Source organism: Apodemus sylvaticus, chromosome 23 (assembly GCF_947179515.1).
Source record: "Apodemus sylvaticus chromosome 23, mApoSyl1.1, whole genome shotgun sequence".
NCBI lineage: Eukaryota > Metazoa > Chordata > Mammalia > Rodentia > Muridae > Apodemus > Apodemus sylvaticus.
The window spans coordinates 24,578,770-24,601,331 of record NC_067494.1 but is presented as its reverse complement, the minus strand read 5'-3'; the positions used below and the strand labels follow the sequence as shown (position 1 = coordinate 24,601,331).

General features: G+C 38.3%; 1 protein-coding gene across 3 annotated transcripts in view; it reads right to left on the bottom strand.

Moving 5' to 3' along the window:
- Window positions 1-22,562, bottom strand: part of Vta1 (vesicle trafficking 1) — a 54,866-nt gene that overhangs the window by 8,504 nt on the left and 23,800 nt on the right. For all 3 annotated transcript variants that reach the window (XM_052169376.1, XM_052169378.1, XM_052169377.1), the window contains 2 exons: window positions 9,621-9,729; window positions 545-721 (listed from right to left, as the gene is read on the bottom strand). In XM_052169376.1, the coding sequence (XP_052025336.1) occupies window positions 545-721; window positions 9,621-9,729 (286 nt within the window). The remainder of the gene's footprint in view (window positions 1-544; window positions 722-9,620; window positions 9,730-22,562) is intronic.

The following is a 22,562-nucleotide window of genomic DNA, read 5'->3' as shown; positions in this document are numbered from 1 at the left end:
GCTTCTCTGGGGAGGAGCTAAAGCTTGAGAGTGAGTAGACACTGCTCTTTCTGTTCAGCTCTCTGGAGGATTTCCCTTTGATAAAAGTGTACCCTGGACCTACTGCATATCCGTGGAGTTCCTTCCTACAACATTTTGTGTGTGTAAGCCTGAGTGTGTCCTAAGTGTGAGTGTGTGCTGTATGTGCACGGTGTATGCATGTGTGTGAACATGGTGCTCGCATGTGGTCTACATATATGCAGTGTATGTGAATGGGCGTGCGCTGAGGCCAGAGGAGGACAATGGGTCTCCGGTGCTCTGTTCTTCTCTGTCCTCCATTAAGGTAGGATCTCTCAAAAAGCCTGGGTTGAAGCTAACAGCCAGCAGGCCTCGGCAATGCTCTTGTCTCTTCGCTTCCTGGTGCTGGGGTAATGGCTGCGCATGTGGTCATGGCTGGTTGTTATGTGGGTGTTTAGGTCCCCATAACTGTGGAGGACATAGCTCTTACTCACGAAGCTATGTCAGCTTCAGAACCCTGCAGTTGTTATGAGTACTGCACTCATACCTGTGCTGTGCGGCACTTCTGCGGGGGTGTTCGCTGGCGCATGTGCCCCTGGAGGGATCTGTATCCCACCGTAGCTGCCTGAGGCCAAGTTGCTGGGGTCGTACGTTGAAGATGATGATGGCTGAGGGGGCTGAGTGGGCAGAGAGGTTGCGCCAACATCTTCATTTTCTTCAACATCTGTATATAACACATGTAAAATGTTGAAGCAGGGATTCTGAAATACAACTGTCAAATACTTTTACTTTCCTCCACTTTCACATGACAGAGGGAATCTACAAATACAATTCCACCTATACATAGCTAATATCAGGCTATTTCTTGAAATCATTGTTACAATTTTTAATTTTTTATTTTTTAAAAAGTTTGTGGCTGACAATGAATACCACTTCTTTCTGACAGGCCTACACATTCTTTACGCATACATTTATTTCTATAAAAAAAAAGTCAAATGAAAACTAAGGACATTTTTGGTAAAATAGGTTGCATTTGTGCAATCGAAACTTTACTTTTTTTTTTTTTTTGCTAAACGTCTTTCATTCCCTATCTGCTATATGTAGGCCATTAAATGATTATCTATTATTCAAAGGTTAATAAACAAAAGTTAAAATGAAATTTTACATTCATATATCTATATTATAATAGGTGTCCTAGACTTCATCGTTAAAGGTACACATTTAAAATAAACTTTATCATTAACTGACTCTGAAAACAAACATCAGACAGTTAAAATTTGACAGTACACTCAAGGAGAGAGTTAGCTACCTTTAATTTGTGATTTAAAATAGCAAAGTTAGATCTATGAAATTTTAAAATGCAATATTTTGCTTTCTATCAAATTTCCAAGTATTTGTCTAATTATATACAAATTTAATGTAAATTATTTTTAAAAATCAAATAGTACCCTGAGATAAGCATTTTTCTAGATAATTTGTGAATATATTAATACTTCAAATATACTGAAATCCTTTTTCTATATCCAGAATTCTTAACAATAACATATAGCCATTTTAATATCTGATAAGACAGACTTCAAACCAAAACTAACCAGAAGAGATCGGGAAGGACACTACATATTCATTAAAGGAAAAACCCACCAAGAGGGTATTACCATTCTAAATATTTACACATAAAACACAAGAGCACTGGATTTCATGGAAGAAACATACTACCTCTCAAATTACATATTGACCGTCACACACTGATATTGGGAAACTAACTCCAATATCCCACTCTCATCAATAGACTGACCATCCAGACAAAACAAAGCAGACAAATGCTAGAGTTTAGTAACATTGTAAGTCAAACACAGACCCAACACAATCTACAGCACATTACACCCCAGCACTGCACAATACACCCTCTTTTCAGGAGTTTATGGACTTTCTCCAAAACTGAACAAATACTAGGACACAAAGCAAGTGGTAGCAGATATAGAAGAACTGAATCCTATTTGACTACCATGGACTAAAGTTGGATATTAACAACATAAGGAATGACAGAAAGTATACAATGTTATGGAAGCCAAACAATTCACTAGTGAATGTAAATTGGGTCATTATAGTAATGAAGTAGGAAATTAAAAATGTTTTAGAGTTAAATAAAAATGAAAATTCGCACACTTATGGGAATAATGTAGACAGTTCTAAGAGGCAAATTAATAGCACTAAATGCTACATCAAAAAACTGAAGACATCTCATACCAATTACTTAATGATCTGTTACCACCAGGTTTCCTCAAATTATTTGATAAAACTGAGACTGAAAGAACATTTCCAAACTGTTTGTAGGAAGCCATTATTAAACTAATGCCAAAACCACACACTAAAAAAAAAAAAATTATACAGCAGTATCCCTTAGGAACATAGATGTAAAAAATTCTCAATAAAATACTTGCAAAATGAATTTAAGAGAGATTATCCACCATGATCAAGTTTGCTTCATCCTGAGATACATACATATTCACACATACGTAGGTCCGTAAGTGTAAACTACCATAAAACAAGACTGAAAGACAAAAACACATGATCATTTCATTATATGCAAAAAGGCCTTTGTCAAAACATAAGATCCCTTCATGATAGAGGTACTGGTGAGGCTAGGGATAAAAGGGACATACTTCAACATAGTAAATGGAAATAACTACAAGTTCATACCCAGCATCAACTTAAATGAAGAGAACCTCAAAGCACTTTCGCCAAAATCAGACAAGGACAAGACAAGGACAAGACAAGGGCATTGTTTACTTTCCTAGTCAAGAAAGTACCTGAGGTTTTGCTGGAGCAATAATGCAAAGGAAGGAGAGCAAAAGGATATAAATGAGGAAGAAGGGAAAGTAACCTTGTTCACAGATATGATATTTTGCATAAAAGATGCTAGAGACTCCACTAGGAACCTTCTATAGCTGAAAAATACTTTCAGTAAAGTAGTAGTATTTAAAAAAAGTCAACACAAAAATCAACCAATGATAATCAGGCTGAGGAAAAAAAATCAAGGTAACAGTATTTTTCACAATAGCACCCCAAAATATACTGGGATAATCACCCAAGCAAGTGAAACACTTGTATGATATAAACTTTAAGACACTGAGAAAAGAAACTCAAGATAATAGACGATGAAAAGATCTCCCATGCTCACGGATCAGTAGGATTAATCTTGTGAACATGACCATCCTATGAAATACAATTTACACATTTAAGAAAATCTTCATTGAAATCCCAACACAATGCTTCACAGAAACTAAACAACAATAACAACAAAAATGACTTTCAACTTCATATAGAAACACAAAAAATCTCAGTATAGTTAAAATAACTCTGAATAATAAATGAACTGCTGGAAATATTACCACTCCACATTTCAGATTGTATTACGGAGCTTTAGTAATAAAACAAAATGATATTAGGAAAACAGAAAAAGAGAGAGGGGGAGGGGTAGGAGTAGGGGGAAGGGGAGAGGGAAAGAGAAAGAAAGAGGGAAAGGGGGGAGGGGGAGGGAGGGAGGTGGGGAGAGGGAGAGGGAGACAGATAGACAGTGGTCAATAAACTGAAAACCCAGAAATAAGGCCCTAAGCCCCACACAACTATTTTTGACAAGAATGCCAAAAAAACATCCTGGAGAAAACACAGAATCTTCAATAAATGGTGCTTGTGTAACTGGATAGCTGCATGTAAAAAAATAAAGATAGATCCTTAATGAATACCTTGTACAAAGCCAACTCCAAATGGGTCAAGGACCTCAACATAGGACCTCATATGAGGTCAGCTTCCCAGCAGAGAACCTGTGCCTGGGAATGAAGTCCAACAAAAATCCTGTGGCTCAGGTGATCTCAGGCTGATTAACTTAATTGTCATGGTGCTAGCATACCATGCCTCCTTCAAAATATCTACATTTATATCTGTCATTGTAGCCTTAACTGTCGACTTGATATGGCCTAAAGTCACTTGAGAAGTGAGTCTCAATTCAAGGGCTGCTCATATCAGACTGGTCTGTGGGCCGGTCTGTCAGAGACTGTCTTGATTATTATTTGATATAGAAGAGTCCAGTCCAATGTGGGCAGCAGCATTATTCTCCATGCAAGGGGTCATGGGCAAAATAAGTATATGCTTCCAAGCAAGCCAACAGACAACATTTTTCCATGGCTTCTGCTTTTAAGGCCCTGTTGAGCTCCTGGCCTCGCTTTCCACACTGGTGGACTGAATAACCTATAAGCTGAAATAAAACCTTTCCTTAAATTAACCTAAATTGGTCAAAGTGGTTTGCCACAGCAAGGGAAATGAAACTATAAAATTTCACAGAAAAATATTACTCTCAGTCTTGATCCAAGATGGTTTCTCTTTACAATGAAAGGTTACGAATAGAAGACTCATTGCTACTTGAGTTGCTAAGAGTAAGTGATAGTTAGGTACTTTACTTTGACCAGGACATTTATACCACCCCTGAAAAACTAAGGGAACATCATGAAGAGGAGAAAAGATCTGAAGATCAGGAAAATAGGGATGTCTGGGAAATTCTAAATTATGAGAATGGTAGAGCAATTGTAATCATTCATGACCTCACAACCCCAGGGCTACCTGTAATGGACATGCACATGACTGGGCTGTCAACAGCCAATCACGGACTGGGCTCCCAGGGCTCTATACTACTTTTTTTTCTTTTTTTGAGTGATGGACTACTAACAAATTCTGGGGAGGAGAAGACATCTTCAGTTATACTCTCACTGATGAGTTGACCAGGTTCTAATGATTAGTTATAATCCTTGGTCACATACATGGCCATAGACCAATATGGGAAGAGATTTATAGAGAGAAAAGGATTTGGAAGTGAGAGGTATTTGGAGGAGTTTAGAGAGTGTAGCAGTGATAACCTATGAGGAGGCACTATGTATAGTATAAAACTGTCAAACAACTAATGAAAGTTAAAAAACAAACCATAAGCCAAAAACAAAACAAAAAGCTGTGGTATTCAACTACAAAGAAGTTCTGTGGCTAATTTGTTAAAAAAAAACTAGTATTATCTAGGTTATTTCTACAATCTGAACAATTAGAAATAAAATTCTTACATTCATTCACATATAGTCCTTTGCCTTTCTCTAGGGCCAGAGTTCTCTCAACCTTCTTAATGCTGTGACCCTTTAATACAGTTAGTTCCTACAATTAGTTAGTTACTAATCCAGTTAGTACCCCCAACCATAAAATTATTTTTGTTGCTACTTCATAGTTGTAATTTTGCTACTGTTATGAATCATATTGTAAATATCCCTGTTTTCCGATGGTCTCAGGTAACGCCTGTGAAAGGGTCCTTTGACCCTCAAATGGGTTGTGACCTACTGGTGGAGAACCAGTCCGATAGGAGAAATAACTGGACTGCTAGGTCTTATGCTAAGTATATGTTTAATTTAATACCTTTGCTTTCTTTTTCCATAAGGAATCCCTGAGTTACAGCTGGTCAGCAGCTTGGCCAGCACTTTGACAGTCATTATGAATACTCTAGATTTTAGTATGTACACGGGCTCTCTTTTGGTTTATTTTGCCACTAATTAATGATTTCAGCATTTGCTCCTAGTGCTTATGTAGCACTAGGACTTACTGTTCGCTCTTATTTTATTTGTTAAATGTTTTGAGCTAAGACAGAACTGCATCACTCCTCACCTCCTCCCCCCAGCCACTCTCAGCTACCTCTATCTCAGCACCTTTCACACCCCAGACCCTCAAGTCAATAGTCTCTATTTGATTACAACAATGTGTGTCCAAGTAAAAATCAACAAAACCAGGAGCTGGTTCTTTGAGAAAATCAACAAGATAGATAAACCCTTAGGCAGACTGACCAAAGAACACAGAGAAAGTATCCAAATTAACTAACTTAGAAATGAAAAGGGAGATATAACAATGGAAACTGAGGAAATCCAAAAAATCATCAGATCCTACTACAAGAGCCTGTACTCAACACAACTGGAGAATCTGGAGGAAATAGACAATTTCCTTGACAGATACCAAATACCAAAATTAAATCAGGACCAACTAGACCATCTAAACAGTCCCATAATGCCTAAAGAAATAGAAGGAGTCATAGAAAGTCTTCCAACCAAAAAAAGCACAGGACCAGATGGCTTCAGTGCAGAATTCTATCAGACCTTCAAAGAAGAGTTAACACCAATACTCTTCAAACTATTCCACAAAATAGAAACAGAAGGAACACTACCCAATTCCTTCTACGAAGCCACAATTACGCTGATACCAAAGCCACACAAAGATCCAACAAAGAAAGAGAACTTCAGACCAATTTCCCTTATGAACATCGATGCAAAAATACTCAATAAAATTCTTGCCAACCAAATCCAAGAACACATCAAAACGATCATCCACCATGATCAAGTAGGCTTTATCCCGGGAATGCAGGGTTGGTTCAATATACGGAAATCCATCAATGCAATCCACTACGTAAAAAAACTCAAAGAACAAAACCACATGGTCATTTCATTGGATGCTGAAAAAGCATTTGACAAAATTCAGCATCCTTTCATGCTTAAAGTCTTGGAGAGAACAGGAATTCAAGGCCCATACCTAAACATAGTAAAAGCAATACACAGCAAACCGGTAGCCAGCATCAAACTAAATGGAGAGAAACTTGAAGCAATCCCACTGAAATCAGGGACCAGACAAGGCTGCCCCCTTTCTCCTTATCTTTTCAATATTGTACTTGAGGTACTAGCTCGGGCAATTCGACAACATAAGGAGGTCAAAGGGATACAAATTGGAAAGGAAGAAGTCAAACTATCATTATTTGCAGACGACATGATAGTCTACCTAAGTGACCCAAAAAACTCCACTAGAGAGCTCCTACAGCTGATAAACAACTTCAGCAAAGTGGCAGGTTATAAAATCAACACAAGCAAATCAGTGGCCTTCCTATACTCAAAGGATAAGCAGGCTGAGAAAGAAATTAGGGAAATGACTCTCTTCACAATAGCCACAAACAGTATAAAGTATCTTGGGGTGACTCTTACCAAACATGTGAAAGATCTGTATGACAAGAACTTCAAGACTCTGAAGAAGGAAATGGAAGAAGACCTCAAAAAATGGGAAAACCTCCCATGCTCATGGATCGGTAGAATCAATATAGTTAAAATGGCCATTTTGCCAAAAGCAATATTCAGATTCAATGCAATACCCATCAAAATCCCAACTCAATTCTTCACAGAGTTAGAAAGAGCAATTATCAAATTCATCTGGAACAACAAAAAACCCAGGATAGCTAAAACTATTCTCAGCAACAAAAGAAAATCTGGGGGAATCAGTATCCCTGACCTCAAGCAATACTACAGAGCAATAGTGTTAAAAACTGCATGGTATTGGTACAGTGACAGGCAGGAGGATCAATGGAACAGGATTGAAGATCCAGAAATGAACCCACACACCCATGCGTATGCATAAATATATATAAATCAACCCGCTGAGTCTGTTTTTGTTTGTGTGAATATTGTTTCGAGGCTGACCATTTTGCACTGAATCAATGATAGGCTTATCCCTGGGAGAGACTAATTCTCCTGTCCGCAGTTGTCTTAGTTAGGATTTTCATTGCTATGAAGAGATACCAAGGCCAAAGCAATTCCTAGAAAGGGAAACATTTAATTAGAGCTGGTTTATAGTTTCAGAGGTTTAGTTATTATCAGCATATTAGGAAGCATGGTAGCATGTAGGCAGACATGGTGCTAAAGGAGCAGAGTTTTGCATCATGATTCAAAGGCAGTCAGGAGAGACTCACATCCTCAGGATGCTAGGAGAAGCTCTCTTCTGTCGTGGGTAGAGCCTCAGCATAGGAGACTTCCAAAGCCCACCCCCACAGTGACACTCCTCCTCCAACAAGGTCATACCTCCTTAAGATACCACTCCAGAAATCTTTTAGCCTCAGTTTGCCAGTGTGCTACAATTAAATGACAGGCATTGGCCACCATACCCAGCTACACAGAAAATTTCTCCAAAGCATTGAAAGAGCAGATAACTGCCAGACTATTTATTTATTCCAAAGAATAAAAAAATGGATGAGAAAATTTCAAATTTTATTTACGAAGTATATTTATTTACAGGTATATGCGTCTGTGTCATATATGCCCCAGTGAGTGTAGGTGGCCATAGAGGCCTGAGGAACTGAATCTGAACCTGCAGCTGGGGTTATAAGCGTTCCTGGGGCAGTCCATGTGTATAATATATTAATCCACTCTAAATTCTAGGTCAATTTTAGTTATAAATATCATTGGTGCAAATATTCTCATTACAATAATAACAGTGATTGAATTCATATGTGTAATAAGAAACATCATGACAAGTGAGATTTAGTCACAATGAAAACTTATTTCAAAGCTGGACAGTCTCATCATCCCATTCAATACAATGAGAAAATAAGTTAGACTGTAGCTAACATGATACTGACCATAACCACATATACCTTCTCCTCACTGCCCACAGTCACTTCTCCATTGTAACAGCAGAACTGAACATCTACAATAAGGATATGAAGTTCACAAGCTTAAGGTATATATTACCTAATCCTTTAAGAACCTTTATGGTTCCTATAATAAATGATGATCTTCACAGATGTTCCCAAATCATTTCATAAAGTGCAAGGCTCATTTGGACTTTTTTCAGTTAAGAGAACAGTGTTATTCTCTCTTAATTTAAGTTATTGACTACATGTCGAATAATTTTTTTAAAGTGAGAAACATTTTTTCCTTTCTTTTTGATACCATATTAACTGACAGGACAAGTAAAGATAACAAGATTTTTCTATTTTTCATTATTAAATAATATAAACCAAATTACTACATAATAATGTCAAAATTCTCCTGAATATAGTTTTATTTTTAATAAATTAAGGGTAAAACTCTGTACTATAAACTGTGTGGGGAAAGTGAGGACTCTATGTATGCATATCCACCCATCCACCCATCCACCCATCCATCCATCCATCCATCCACCCATCCACCCACTCACCCACCCACCCACCCACCCACCCATCCATCCATCCATCCATCCATCCATCCATCCATCCATCCATCCATCCATCCATCCATCCATCCATTTATCTATTCCATCCTATTTGTTTGAAAATTTATAAAATAATGTCTGTAAAGATAAACAAAAGCTACAGTATTTACTCTATGAGTCTTGGTAGGATCTAGGAAGACGAGTATATAGAAATGAGAACTTTCCTTGCCACTTTTTTATGTTCTGTAATTTTGGAGTCATGTGAAGTATCCTACCAATACACAACAAATCAAATAAATACATAGAAATATCACAGCACTAAGACAATATTCATTGCAGTTTAGGAACACTTCTAAGTGGATCATCTTTCCTGTGCAGGGATGAAATCTGGACGGATAGAGGAGTCAGCTAAATCACTTAGCTAACATGGACAGGCAGAACATGGAAAGCATTAATCTTACCTGTCCCTAAATTCCTGGTTTTATAATTACTATAGATGAAAAAAATTGCTAGTACCTTCTAAAATTTTGAAATCTCTGAAAACTTAAGATTCTACTAAAACATTTCTACTAAAACTTAGATTAATAAATACATACCGTTCTCTTCCTCTATTCCAACGGGGCCTGCTTGAGGAGTCTCCCCATTCTTTAAGCAGTTATGAATATATGTGGCCTTCCACCTTGCGTACTTTCTATGTTTCACATTCTAAAAGGAAACACATTTGCAGCACCATTAGACCATGGTAAAATTAAAAAGAGAAGTACCTAACATGGGCTAAGCCACATTTTTCAGGGTCTGGCCATCTCTCTATTCTACTGCTGATTCTTTAGTGGTCAGGAACTGGCAGACTCCATGAGAAGGTATTTTCATTAGATCACCATGGCATCACATTGCACCACAAAGTCGGCAAGGGAAGCAGATGTGTGTCTTGCCAGTGAAATTTCTAATTCTGGGGTACCTAGAGAAATTGGTTAAATGAAATTTTAAGATAAAATATAAAAGAAACTGCTAACTGTCCTGCAAAAATATATACAAATCCTTGAAAATAAAAATAAGATTTGCATGATAAAAATGATAGGGTTGTTAATTTCATTTCTATGTTGTTATATATTACCTACCTGATCTGACCACCTCAGTTCTCAAGGGTGTGGGGGGAACCAGAATCTCATTCTGTTGTCTAAAGAGAAACCCAAAACACCACTCAACTAAGGAGCCTGGAACACTTCCCTGTTTTAGCCCCAAAGACTGGTTTCCCTACCTGCTTCCTCCCCAGGTGGGGCTCTCCATCTCCCTGGCATGTGTGCTTTCTTTTCTTTTCTTTTTTTCTTTTCTCTTTTCTTTTTTCTTTTCTTTTTCCTTCCCTTCCCTTCCCTCCCCTTCCCTTTACTTCCTTCCTATCCTGTCCATTCATACACAAAGTCACAGTCTGAATGTACCCACCCCTTTATACTTTTAGTGGCATTCTCTGTACCTCATCACAGGAGCTGTTTTTCTTTTTGATAATGTCACCAATAACCTATTTCTCTTGGGTAAGTTCAGCGACCATTTCCAGCCTCCCCTTGTCAAACCTCACAGCAGTACTACTCACCTGGACTACTTCTGTTTGTTAGACCTTTAGTCCCAGTTGTGCCATACTTTTTCTCCTAACTCAGTTTTCACTTCCTAAGCCCCTATCCAGCCTTCGAATAGTCAGAAGGCTCTTGCTCTACCAGAGACTGCAAGCCAGTGGAGCAGTCAAAGTCACAAACATTACTTATGTTTCCACAGTAATAGCAAAGTGACAGAAATCTATTCTTTCTAATTTCCTAAGAAATGAAGGCCTTGAAACACTGAGCTGCTGAGCTGTGTGGTGGCTCCTTCGGAAGATGCACACTTATGCGGATTTCATATAACATCTCTCCTGTTCTCCCACTGCCGGCCCAAGCTCACACATCTTTAGCATTACTAGGTACAGTTTGTCACCTCACAGCAGTCTGTCTTCCTTCCTTATTCTACTCTTGCAATTCCTACAAGCATCGGAACCGCAGCCACTCAACTTGTTTCTGTCCGTCTCCATATTGATTTATACAGCTTCTGTCATCTTTATTAATCTTAAATGCATACAACTAGTCTGAATTTGCTTTTGATAAGTACTGATGATGTGATATTTTATTTGGAAGTCACATACACAACTAAATAATCTGCCCAAATGGCTTCCTTGATTCTCTCCCATCTCCCCTTCCAGTTAACTTCATTCATTGAAGCCAGAAATCAATCAATCAATCAATCTCTCTCTCTCTCTCTCTCTCTCTCTCTCTCTCTCTCTCTCTCTCTGTGTGTGTGTGTGTGTGTGTGTGTGTGTGTCATGTTGAGCACCCCTATCTTATCTTTGGCAACGTCCATCTAACTCACCAAGAATTCAGTTCTCTACCTGACGTTTCTCTCTAATACTTCCGTGGTCCCCGTGGTCCCCTAGTATATCTCTGTATTTTAGCCCCCCCTCCCCTCCTGTTTTCCTCATCCAGTGCTCAATCAATCTTCTAAATTATAACATCATTGATACCAATCTTCTCAGTGGCTTCTCCATGCACTTAGGCTATAAAAGTCGTTTCTACTTGGGTCATGACTGTCTGAGGTTCTGTTTTCCTATTCCCTTTTACTCTATAATAACTCCAGAACTCTTAATAATAATAACTCTATAATAACTCTTTCTGGATAGTTCTTTTTCTAAACAAGTCCAGGTCCACATATGCTGCGATCTCTGTCTGTTTCTACCTTTCTCACAAGGTATATTTATTCTACTTATTCCCTATGGGGTGTATCAAATATTAATGCCTCACAAAAGTTTTCCTGATCTATCAAATCTAAAACAACTAAGTAATCTATTTTTTCTAATAATATTTGCCATAATTTATCATTATATGTTTATGTTTATAAAATATTTTCTTGCCTATCAACACACTCATATCACCAAAGGCAGTTTATTCCTGTCTTCCCTCTGTGCCATGCATCTTGTTTTATTCTAGCACATACTAGCTGGCTAACAGCATCTCCCATCCAATGAGTAGATGCTAACAGAAACTGTCTTGTTCTTCACTAATGTAGTAAGTTGCTTGGCTATGTATGTATTATACAGGTTAGAAAGTCCAACTGAATCAATTGTGTAGTTATACAGAGAAATTTGAAATTTCCCAAAATTGACTGTTGAACATTTGTGGGAGGACTTTTGGAACAGAGTATCATTCCAAAGCCTAGGCTTGCTGGAACTCAATGTACAGTTCAGGCTGGGCAATTCTCTTGCCTCATCCTCCTGTGATGGGATTATAGCATGAGCCACAACACGAGACTAACAGTTTCAGACCTAAAGAAACATCATCAGGATATTGGTTGCTGTTTTGTCCCCCTTCTCTTTTATTATATGAAATAACAATAATAAAAAAGTCAAAGAACTGAGTTTCCTTTAGATTTAAGTTTTCAAAATCCAAATAAACTGGGACTGATGGTGGACAAAGGTTCTTATGTAACTTAAGAACCTCTAGCTTTAGATGTCCACATGAATCCCATATCTACAAATGACATTATTTTAAAACGTTCATTATCTTATGATCCAGTTGTAAAATTAAAATTACCTATTTTAAATATATGTAGAAACTATAGATTTTTTTATAGCTTATTAAATATTTGCTATTAAGACTTTAAATTAGCAAGCAAAGAAATATAAAGTAAGCCGTACCTTCCATTTGCCCCTTGGAGCTAATTATCCAGCTACACACACAGGAAGCACAATACATCAGCTATAACAAGTAGACACATTAAACTTGTCTCTTGTTATAACAAGTAGAAGCATTAAACTTGATTCTTGTTTGAACAATTTAGAAAGAAAAAAAATACTGATCAAAGATGCCAGGTAATAGAAACGTTACTTTGGTTTGGTCTTCCAAGACAAATGTTATATAAAAAGGTGCAGAGGGCAGGAGAGACTGGGGAGAAATAAAGGTCTGTGTAATCAGAAAGGAGGAAATAAAGAGATGGCAGGATGAGCAGAAAATCAAATCTGTTTTGGATAAGAAGATCATGAATGAGTTGGATTAAGAGAACTCCAAAGCAAGTTTTAGCCAAACACTATGTACCACTCCGCATGTTCTAAAACACTTGTACACTTTCCTGTTTGGTCCTCACAGTCACCTTGCAGAGCAAGCCAGTTATACTTTACTTTCTCGAAGACTGAGGCATTGTGGGACCAGGTGAACAAATCCCACTTTGGTCTGGCACTCAATGCCTTCCACATTCATGACTCTGCTTCAGTCCCATCCACGACATTTCCTGCGAGCTATCCACAAGAGGCAATGCTCCTCCTCACTGTGTGGTCAAATGCCTCATCTCCTTCAGGCTCAGCCTACGTCTTCCTCTCAGAGAGCCTCCCTGGCTTGCAGGAAGTCTCTTCAAGGCAGACACTGTGCTAACTGCCGAGGGAGACAGGATGAAGGAGACAGCACAAACATTACATACACTCCAACACGAAGGCCAGCAGTAAAAGCCATCAAAGTTCTAGTTAGCTCCTCCTGGAGAGGGAAACCACATACTTTACCACCAAGAAACAAGAAAGGCCTGGGTTCCACAGTATCCTTGGTAGACGTGTTTTCAATGGCCTGAAATATCTCTACAAGGCCCTACCACTCCCCTGCACTGGATGTGAGGAAATGAGCATTCTAAAACCTGGATATATGGAGAGATCTTATCCAAACACAGTTACTTCGTTGCCTTTTCCTTTAGGATTGATTAATTTCATCATTATGGAGCTATCAATAATGATGATATTTTAGTAATAAAGCCAGGCATATTATTTAGAAATGATTTTGTAAGCTACAACAATCTTGATCATGATACAATTTGCAATTCAGATGGAAATATATGAACTACAGGGAAATGACTTTAGAAGGTCAATTACTTAATGCATGTTTAAGATAACAGTAGTAGTAAAAAAAAAGGATACTTCTGCAAACAAATAAATTGCATTTTATAGAAGTCAACCTTGTCTGTAGATGTAGTGGAAGAGTTATATTATGACTTTAAGATTTCATATTGTGAGTTCAAACCATTATGGGATTTTTACTAAATATGTAAAGTTTTAAGAAAATATTAGTTTACGCTTAAGAGGGTCTATTTTGTAAACATTGAAAAAAATGCTCATAGTAAAAAAGAAAATCTTTGTTCTTTAATGCTTGTTTTTATTCCTTATTTTCCAAAGCCTTGGTATAAATAATATATAGCAGAAATTTCTGACAGTTTTTAACGAGTTAATGCACATTCGAATACTGTTGCAATAAAAATAAATAACATTGATGATACACTGTATTTTAAGAGAAGAATAAGATGTCAATATTTGTAAAATTCATTCACTCCTTTGGCTGATTAAGACATCCTTTCTGGGAAACAGGAATTGTAAAAGGAGCTTTTACTTTTGTCCCTGGCCCCAAGTTCCTGTTTTGTAACCGAATTGATGAAAATCACTGACAATGGCAAATTTCAGCTAGTAGGGTCAGCAGCGGATACAAAGGTCCTCCACTGAGTTCTCAATTCATTGCCGGTACTAGCCCTCAGCGCCTGGACTGGGGGAAAACACAGCTGGGTCAGGTGGTCTTGAACTAAGTACATACAGGAATGAAAGGAGATTTATTTAAAAACAAGAAACATATCCATGCCAAACTTGCAAACTTGCAAAAGGCAATACACGGCTTCACTCTGGGGAGTCCACTGACTTGCCTTAATTCTTCCTCCGTGACTTTCTGTCTTGAGCCGACTAGATCTGACATTACAGATACCCTCATCTCCAGCTAACCGCTACTGTCAAGGTCAGCTATTTCTGAGACTTCTGTACTCGGCACCTCTGCTGTACTCAGCACCTCTGCACTCAGATGCCACTCTCTGGATCCTGAGCCCCGCTGTGTCACTCCCATTGCTTTCTCCTCCATTTGTATGCTTTATTGGCTCTCCAGGTTTCCTAATTTTCTTTTTACCCTGATGGCATTGCAATCAGTCCTTGCTCGTTGTTACGCCAGGCCTGGAGTGCCACCACCTAGTTCTTAGATACCGTCCTTTGTCCTTTCCCACTTAGTCTCCTTCTCTTACCCGGCATGAAAAGAGAGCAGCACCCGTGACTCATGTCTGTACACTTAGTGCCCAGGTATGACCTATTTGAAAGGATTAGGAGGCATGCCCTTGTTGGAGGAGGCTTGTAGCTTAGGGTGGGCTTTGAGATTTCAAAAGCCCAGGCCAGGGTCCAGGTTTGCATTTTCTTTCTGCTACTGCCTGATGTAAAGTTTTGAACTACTGTCTAGAATCATGCCTGTCTGCCTCCAGCCATGACAGTAATGGACTAAACTTCTGAAACTGTAAGCCAGCCCCAATTTAAATGCTTGCTTTGTAAGATTTGCCTTGGTCCATAATGCCTTTAACAACATACAACACAACTTTACATCTTCTGTTCAGATTATTCCAAACCCCTCAATACTAAACTGTTTAACCCAACATTTCACTTGTAGACTTATAGCCTTCCTTATATGCCAGCCCCGCCCCAACCCCCAATCACCCCTATTGTTTTACTATAGAATATTTTCTTTTTGAAGAAATAAGTTCCTTATAGTGCCAAATGATTTTTATAGTACCAACTTATAATAGTTTCATACACCTCAATGTTGTATTTCAGCTGGCCACTGCCATATGTGTCTAGAGTCTTAATGTTCAGCTCCACTGTCTCATGCCCTCACTAAATTTGTTCCTTCTCATGACAATTCTTTTATAATTTTGCTGTTTTCCGAGGTACTAAACTTAAACTAGGTTGGCCTTGAACTCTTGATCCTTTGGCCTCTGCCTCCTGAGTGCTGGCTTAGAGTATATCTATCTACCACCCCTGGCACATATGGCAGTGCACTTCTTTTGCTAATAAATATAATAAATACAAATTTATTAAACTTGAATACATAGTCTGACTTGGGGTTCAGTGGATAGTATTGAGAATATTTTTAAAATCCCCAAGTTATAAATAGAAGTTCAAAAAAGGAAAAAAATGACTAATAATCTCTTAGTGCCTATAGCATATTTACCTTTGGTCCTTAAGAGGTATCAGACAAACAATAAGTGTTCTATATAATGCCAGGAGCAATATAATATAGTAAGAAATACTTGAAAAACAAGCAAATAATAATGACAACTGTATACTGGAGTACTCATAATTACTTATTACATCTATTTCTTGACATCTTTAGACAAGAGTTTTATAGTTGCATAATTTTTAAAGCTACCATAATCTTACAAAACAAGATTTATATATATATATATATTTTCTTTCTATATTCTTTGTTTACAATCCAAGAGCTTTCCCCTTTCCCAGTTCCCCCCTCCCCATATGTCCCATAAGTCCTCTTCTCTCCATCCATTCTCCTATCTTTCCCCCTCCCTTTTCTCTGTCCTGGTACTCCCCTACAATGCTGGATCAAGCCTTTCCAGGATTAGGGCCCTCTTCTTCCTTCTTCATGGGAATCATTTGATATATTAATTGTATCTTCAGTATTCAGAGCTTCAGAGCTAATTAATATCCACTTATCAATGATTGCATTCCATGTGTATTCTTTTGTGATTGTGTTACCTCCCTCAGGATGATATTTTCCAGTTCCATCCATTTGCCTAAAAAATTTCATGAATTCATTGTTTTTAATTGCTGAATAGTACTCCATTACGTACATATACCACATTTTCTGTATCCATTCCTCCATTGAGGGATATCTGGGTTCTTTCCAGCTTCTGGCTATTATAAATAAGGCTGCTATGAACATAGTGGAGCATGTGTCCTTATTGCATGCTGGGGAATCCTCTGGGTATATTCCCAGGAGAGGTATAGCAGGGTCCTCTGGAAGTGTCATGTTCAGTTTTCTGAGGAACCGCCAGACTGATTTCCATAGTGGTTGTACCATCTTACAATCCCACCAGCAGTGAAGGAGTGTTCCTCTTTCTCCACATCCTCATCAATACCTGTTGTCTCCTGAGTTTTTAACCTTAACCATTCTGACTGGTGTGAGGTGAAATCTCAGGGTTGTTTTGATTTGCATTTCCCTAATGGCTAATGATGTTGAGCATTTCTTAAGGTGCTTCTTGGCCATCTGAATTTCTTCAGGTGAAAATTCTTTGTTTAGGTCTGTACCCCATTTTTTAATAGGGTTATTTGGTTCCCTGGGGTCTAACTTCTTGAGTTCTTTGTATATAATGGATATTAGCCCTCTATCGGATGGGATGTAGGATTGGTGAAGATCTTTTCCCAATTTGTTGGTTGCCATTTTGTCCTTTTGACAGTGACCTTTGCCTTACAGAAACTTTGTAATTTTATGAGATCCCATTTGTCAATTCTTGATCTTAGAGCATAAGCTATTGGTGTTCTGTTCAGGAACTTTTCCCCTATACCCATGTCCTCAAGGGTTTTCCCCAGTTTCTTTTCTATTGGTTTCAGTAAACAAGATTTTATAGAGGAGAGCAAGCTTTTACTACAAAAATAATTAAATTTCAATCCACATATTTGGATGTATCTACTCTATTATCCATTTTCAAACAAAGTAACTATTTAATAATATAGCTCCATTAAACTTATAGGAAAGTTTTAATAACATAATATACTACATATTATATAGATATGTTATATCTAGTCAAGATATTCTACATATCTTGTAATCATTCTTTAATTGTTTAAGATACTCTCTTCATATCTTTTTTTTTTCTCGTCAGATGGAAGACAATATCATATACAAGAAACATCAAGATCAGGAATATTCACACACAACAGTACTGTGTGGTTCATAGCCATATATTGTCAACTGAGCCAGTAATGTCCTCTGCAGTCATTTTTCCACATAGCAGAGACTGAATCTAAGAAACATGCATGATTTAGTCATATTTAGTAATCATAGTAATCATGATTTAATTTCAATCTATAAAGGCTCTTTTTTTCTGACCCCAACATAAGAAATGCCAGCAGTTATAAAATGTATATTGATTAGTACTGTTGGCTGTTTATTCATGTTTGCTTCAGGTTATATATTTTAAGCAGCACTGCCATAGACTATTAATACTGAATAGGCTCCTGGTGGTGCTGGCTTGCTCCAATACTAAGGATGGCAGGTTTCATAACCTGCTTAAAAAGGTCCATGGTTTTCCTTTTCAATATACTGTTTTTCCCTTCGAAGCTATTAACTAATCTGAGGGGAGATACATTTATTTTTAATTTATTTTTATTATTATATTCAATATAATATATATTTTCCCACCAATCATAAAAATGATGGACAGGTTATTAAATGAACATAAAAAAGATAAAGTCTTTTTGTTTTGTTTTTAGTAATGCTTAAAATCTTGTCTCTTACTGTGGTACAAACCCAAAATAAGAACATTTTTTAGACACTGGAGTTCACTGTAATAAGGCTGTACTTCAATGTCTCTCACATCACCAAAGGATTTTACCTCCATAGTAGCTAAGCTAAGAGCTGACAGTTCTGCTGTGCCAAGGAATGGGCACAGTTATTTGCTTACAGATTTCCTGCTGTGGTCAAAGCTATTTGACTTGAGTGATTGTCATTATTCTCAGCCCACAGGGAACAGAAATGGTGTCTGTATTAAGATGGTCTGTCCATGAAGTCATTCTTCATCTGCTCCACTGAATAATAGTTCTGCATGGAGGGTGGCACAGACATTAGGTGAGGGTAAGATTCTGGTTCATTGGCTGTGATGATTTTGAAGAACATTTGTTTCAGAAAGAGAGTAACTTATAAGGTCATCTTCAAAGCTGATACAACAATTGTTAAGTGTCAAGCAAAACATTCAGTTTTACTCTTTGTTGTTCTCTTAACAAGCCTCTACCTCCCATATTGTCTACATTTCTTTTGGCTGTATAAATAATTTTGAAATATGTAAGCTGCTCTGAAAACCATAGTATAGTATAAAAACATCAAATAAACAATCCTACTAATAGAGAGACTGAGATAGGAGAAGCATGATTTCAATACCATTATGTGGTACACAGCAAGATACTGTGTACAGAAACAAGCAGAAAAGTGTATATGGATTGTACAATATTCGACATATTTCTCCAGTTACCAAATTAGAGAGACCAATGGGTGACAGCCAACATGGGTGACAGCCAACAAATTATTATTATTATTATTTCTTCTTCTTCTTCCTCCTCTTCTTCTTCCTCCTCCTCTTCTTCTTCCTCCTCCTCTTCTTCTTCCTCCTCCTCCTCTTCTTCCTCCTCCTCCTCTTCCTCCTCCTCCTCCTCCTCCTCCTCCTCCTCCTCCTCCTCCTCCTCCTCTTCTGTATAGCCCTCGCTGTCCTGGAACTCACTCTGTAGACCTGGCTGGCCTCGAACTCAGAAATCCACCTACTTCTGCCTCCCAAGTGCTGGGATTAAAGGCGTGTGCCACCACTGCCCAGCTAGCCAACAAAGTCCTCATATTTTGGAATTTCAATTGATTAGGATATGTCAGTAATATTAATTTTCATATTAAGAGATATTAAGAAAAACTGATTACTTCCTGGTTCTTTTTTGTTGTTGTTGTTGTTAGAGGTGGAATTATGTTTTTGTGGCTATCTTCTTTTGGGTTTGTTGAAAGATTACTTTCTTGCTTTTTCTAGGGTGTAGTTTCCCTCCTTGCATTGGTGTTTTCCATCTATTATCCTTTGTAGGGTGGATTTGTGGAAAGATATTGTGTAAATTTGGTTTTGTCATAGAATATTTGTTTTCTCTGTCTATTGCCTGGTAATTGAGAATTTTGCTGGGTATAGAAGCCTGGGCTGGCATTTGTGTTCTCTTAGAGTCTGTATGACATCTGCCCAGGATCTTCTAGCTTTCATAGTCTCTGGTGAGAAGTCTGGTATAATTCTGATAGGTCTGCCTTTATATGTTACTTGATGTTTATATTTTTCCATTACTGCTTGTAATATTATTTTTTTGTTTAATGCATTTGGTGTTTTGATTATGTGACAGGAGGAATTTCTTTTCTGGTCTAGTCTATTTGGAGTTCTGTAGGCTTCTTGTATGGTCATAGGCATCTCTTTCTTTAGGTTAGTGAAGTTTTATTCTATAATTTTGTTGAAGATATTTACTGTTCCTTTAAGTTGGGAATCGTCACTCTCTTCTATAACTACTATCCTCACATTTGGTCTTCTCATTGTGTCCTGGATTTCCTGGGATGTTTTGGGTTAGGAGCTTTTTGCATTTTGCATTTTCTTTGACTGTTGTGTCAATGTTTTCTATGGTATCTCCAGCACCTGAGATTCTCTCTTCTATTTCTTGTTTTCTGTTGGTGATGCTTGACTATGACTCCTAACCTCTTTCCTAGTTTTTTTTAACTCCAAGATTATCTCCCTTTGTGATTTCTTTATTGTTTCTATTTCATTTTTGGATCCTGGATGGTTTTGCTCATTTCCTTTGCCTGTTTGATTGGGTTTTCCTGTAATTCAAGGGATTTTTGTGTTTCCTCTTTAAAGGCTTCTACCTGTTTACCTATGTCCTCTTGTATTTCTTTAAGGGAGTCATTTACGTCCTTCTTAAAGTCCTCTACCATCATCATGAGAAGTGATTTTAGATTTGAATCTTGCTTTTCCAGTGTGATATTATATCCATGACTTGCTATGGTGCAAGAGCTGGGTTCTGATGATGCCAAGTAACCTTGGTTTCTGTTGCTTATGTTCTTATGCTTGCCCCACACTCCCCACCCCCACCCCGGCTATCTGGTTATTTCTAGTGATACCAGCCCTTGCTATATCCTCGAGGTGCCTGTTCTTCCTGTGATCCTGGTTGTGTCAGAGCTTCTCAGAGTCAGGCTGACTCTGTGTTCTTATGATTCTGGGAGCCTGTGATCCTGAGATCCTGGGTATGTCCGAGCTCCTAGGAGTCAAGTTGCCTCTGGGACCCTGAGATCCTGTGGTCCTGGATGTGCTAAAGCACCTGGGAGTGGAGCTTCCTTTGGGTGATGTGGGACTGGGTGCTTAGTCTGTGCCCAAGGTCTGCTCAGCAGACAAATCTGCTCTAGACCAGAAGAAACCTGTGTCACTGGTCATGCAAAGTTCTTGTGTGCCTGGAACTCCTGTGTAACCCGCTGGTCCCAGTTACTCCTGGTGGTGGGACAGATGTTGTGTCCTCCTCACCTCTGATCCTATGATCCTGGGCATGATAGAGCGCCTGGGAGTGGAGCTTCCTCTGGGTGTTGTAGGAATGGCTGTGGAGTTTGTACTCAAGGTCTGGTTCCTTTCTTTTTTATACTTCCATTCTCCTCTTGAAACAATGTATATGAGGGTAGGTACTTAACAGAATCTAATACTATAAAGAACTTTTCTTCCATCACTTGTTTTATTATATTTAGCATAATGCACCCATTGATTTGTAAACATAGGTTAGTGTCCATGATTATCAGACTTGCACTGATGCTCCATTTTTGGTCTTTTTCTACCCCACCCACCCATCCATCCATCCATCCGTCCGTCCGTCCGTCCGTCCGTCCGTCCGTCCGTCCATCCATTCACCCATCCATCCGTCTGTCCATCCACCCGCCCGTCCGTCCATCTGTTCATCCATCCATCCATCCATCCATCCATCCATCCATCCATCCATCCATCCATCTCCATCCACCCACTCACGCATCCATCCATCTATCCATCCATCCATCCAGAGATTGGGGCTCAACACAGCTTACGGTGGCCTCCAACTTACACTCTTCCTATCTCGACTCTGAAGTGCAGAATCATAGGTATGTCCCAGGCTCAGTTGAAGTTGCTCTTTATATAGACAATGGGGCCCTTTTAAGGAGGCTGCCGGGTCTCTCAATAATGCCCATACTTTATAATTTGTTAGCACAAGAAGGTCCAACCTAATGCAGTATTTTTGTGACCTGAATTATCATTCAGTCATTTGTACAAGAGCACTGGTTCATGTTAGAACAGGCTGGTATTCAAAATCAAATCAGGTACTCAGGGTGTTCTCTGTTTCTGGTTCTTTACTGTTGTTAGACTGTCTTTAAATAGAGAAATAGGAACTAGGTTTACATGTTTTTGTACCTATTACATACACACTGTAAATACATATTCAGGAAAACTTGCTAACTATATACATAGATCATAGTATGTATACATATGCACGAATGTGTATAATAGAATCCAGTGTATTCAGAGGCATGAAGTAAGGTCCTTTAATTTTGCAACACAGTCCACCTGCCTCTCTCTTCTCAGGCTTAGTTTCTCCCAGTAACTAACCTGCCTCCCTCTGTATTTACCTATTTGCTCAAACACAGAGTAAGCTGCCGTGTAACAACCACCCCACATCAGCCTTGAAATCGTTCAATAATGAAACTTTTGCAATAAGACTGATATATAATTTGAGATGTACAACTGTTAAGTATATAAATTATAGCCTTGATAAAAAGATGCCAATGTAAATCATATGTTTCTCAATATACATAATTTCCAACTAAACAAAACTTTTTACAGCCTTTTCTAGATCCATTTCCCTTGTCTCCCTAAAA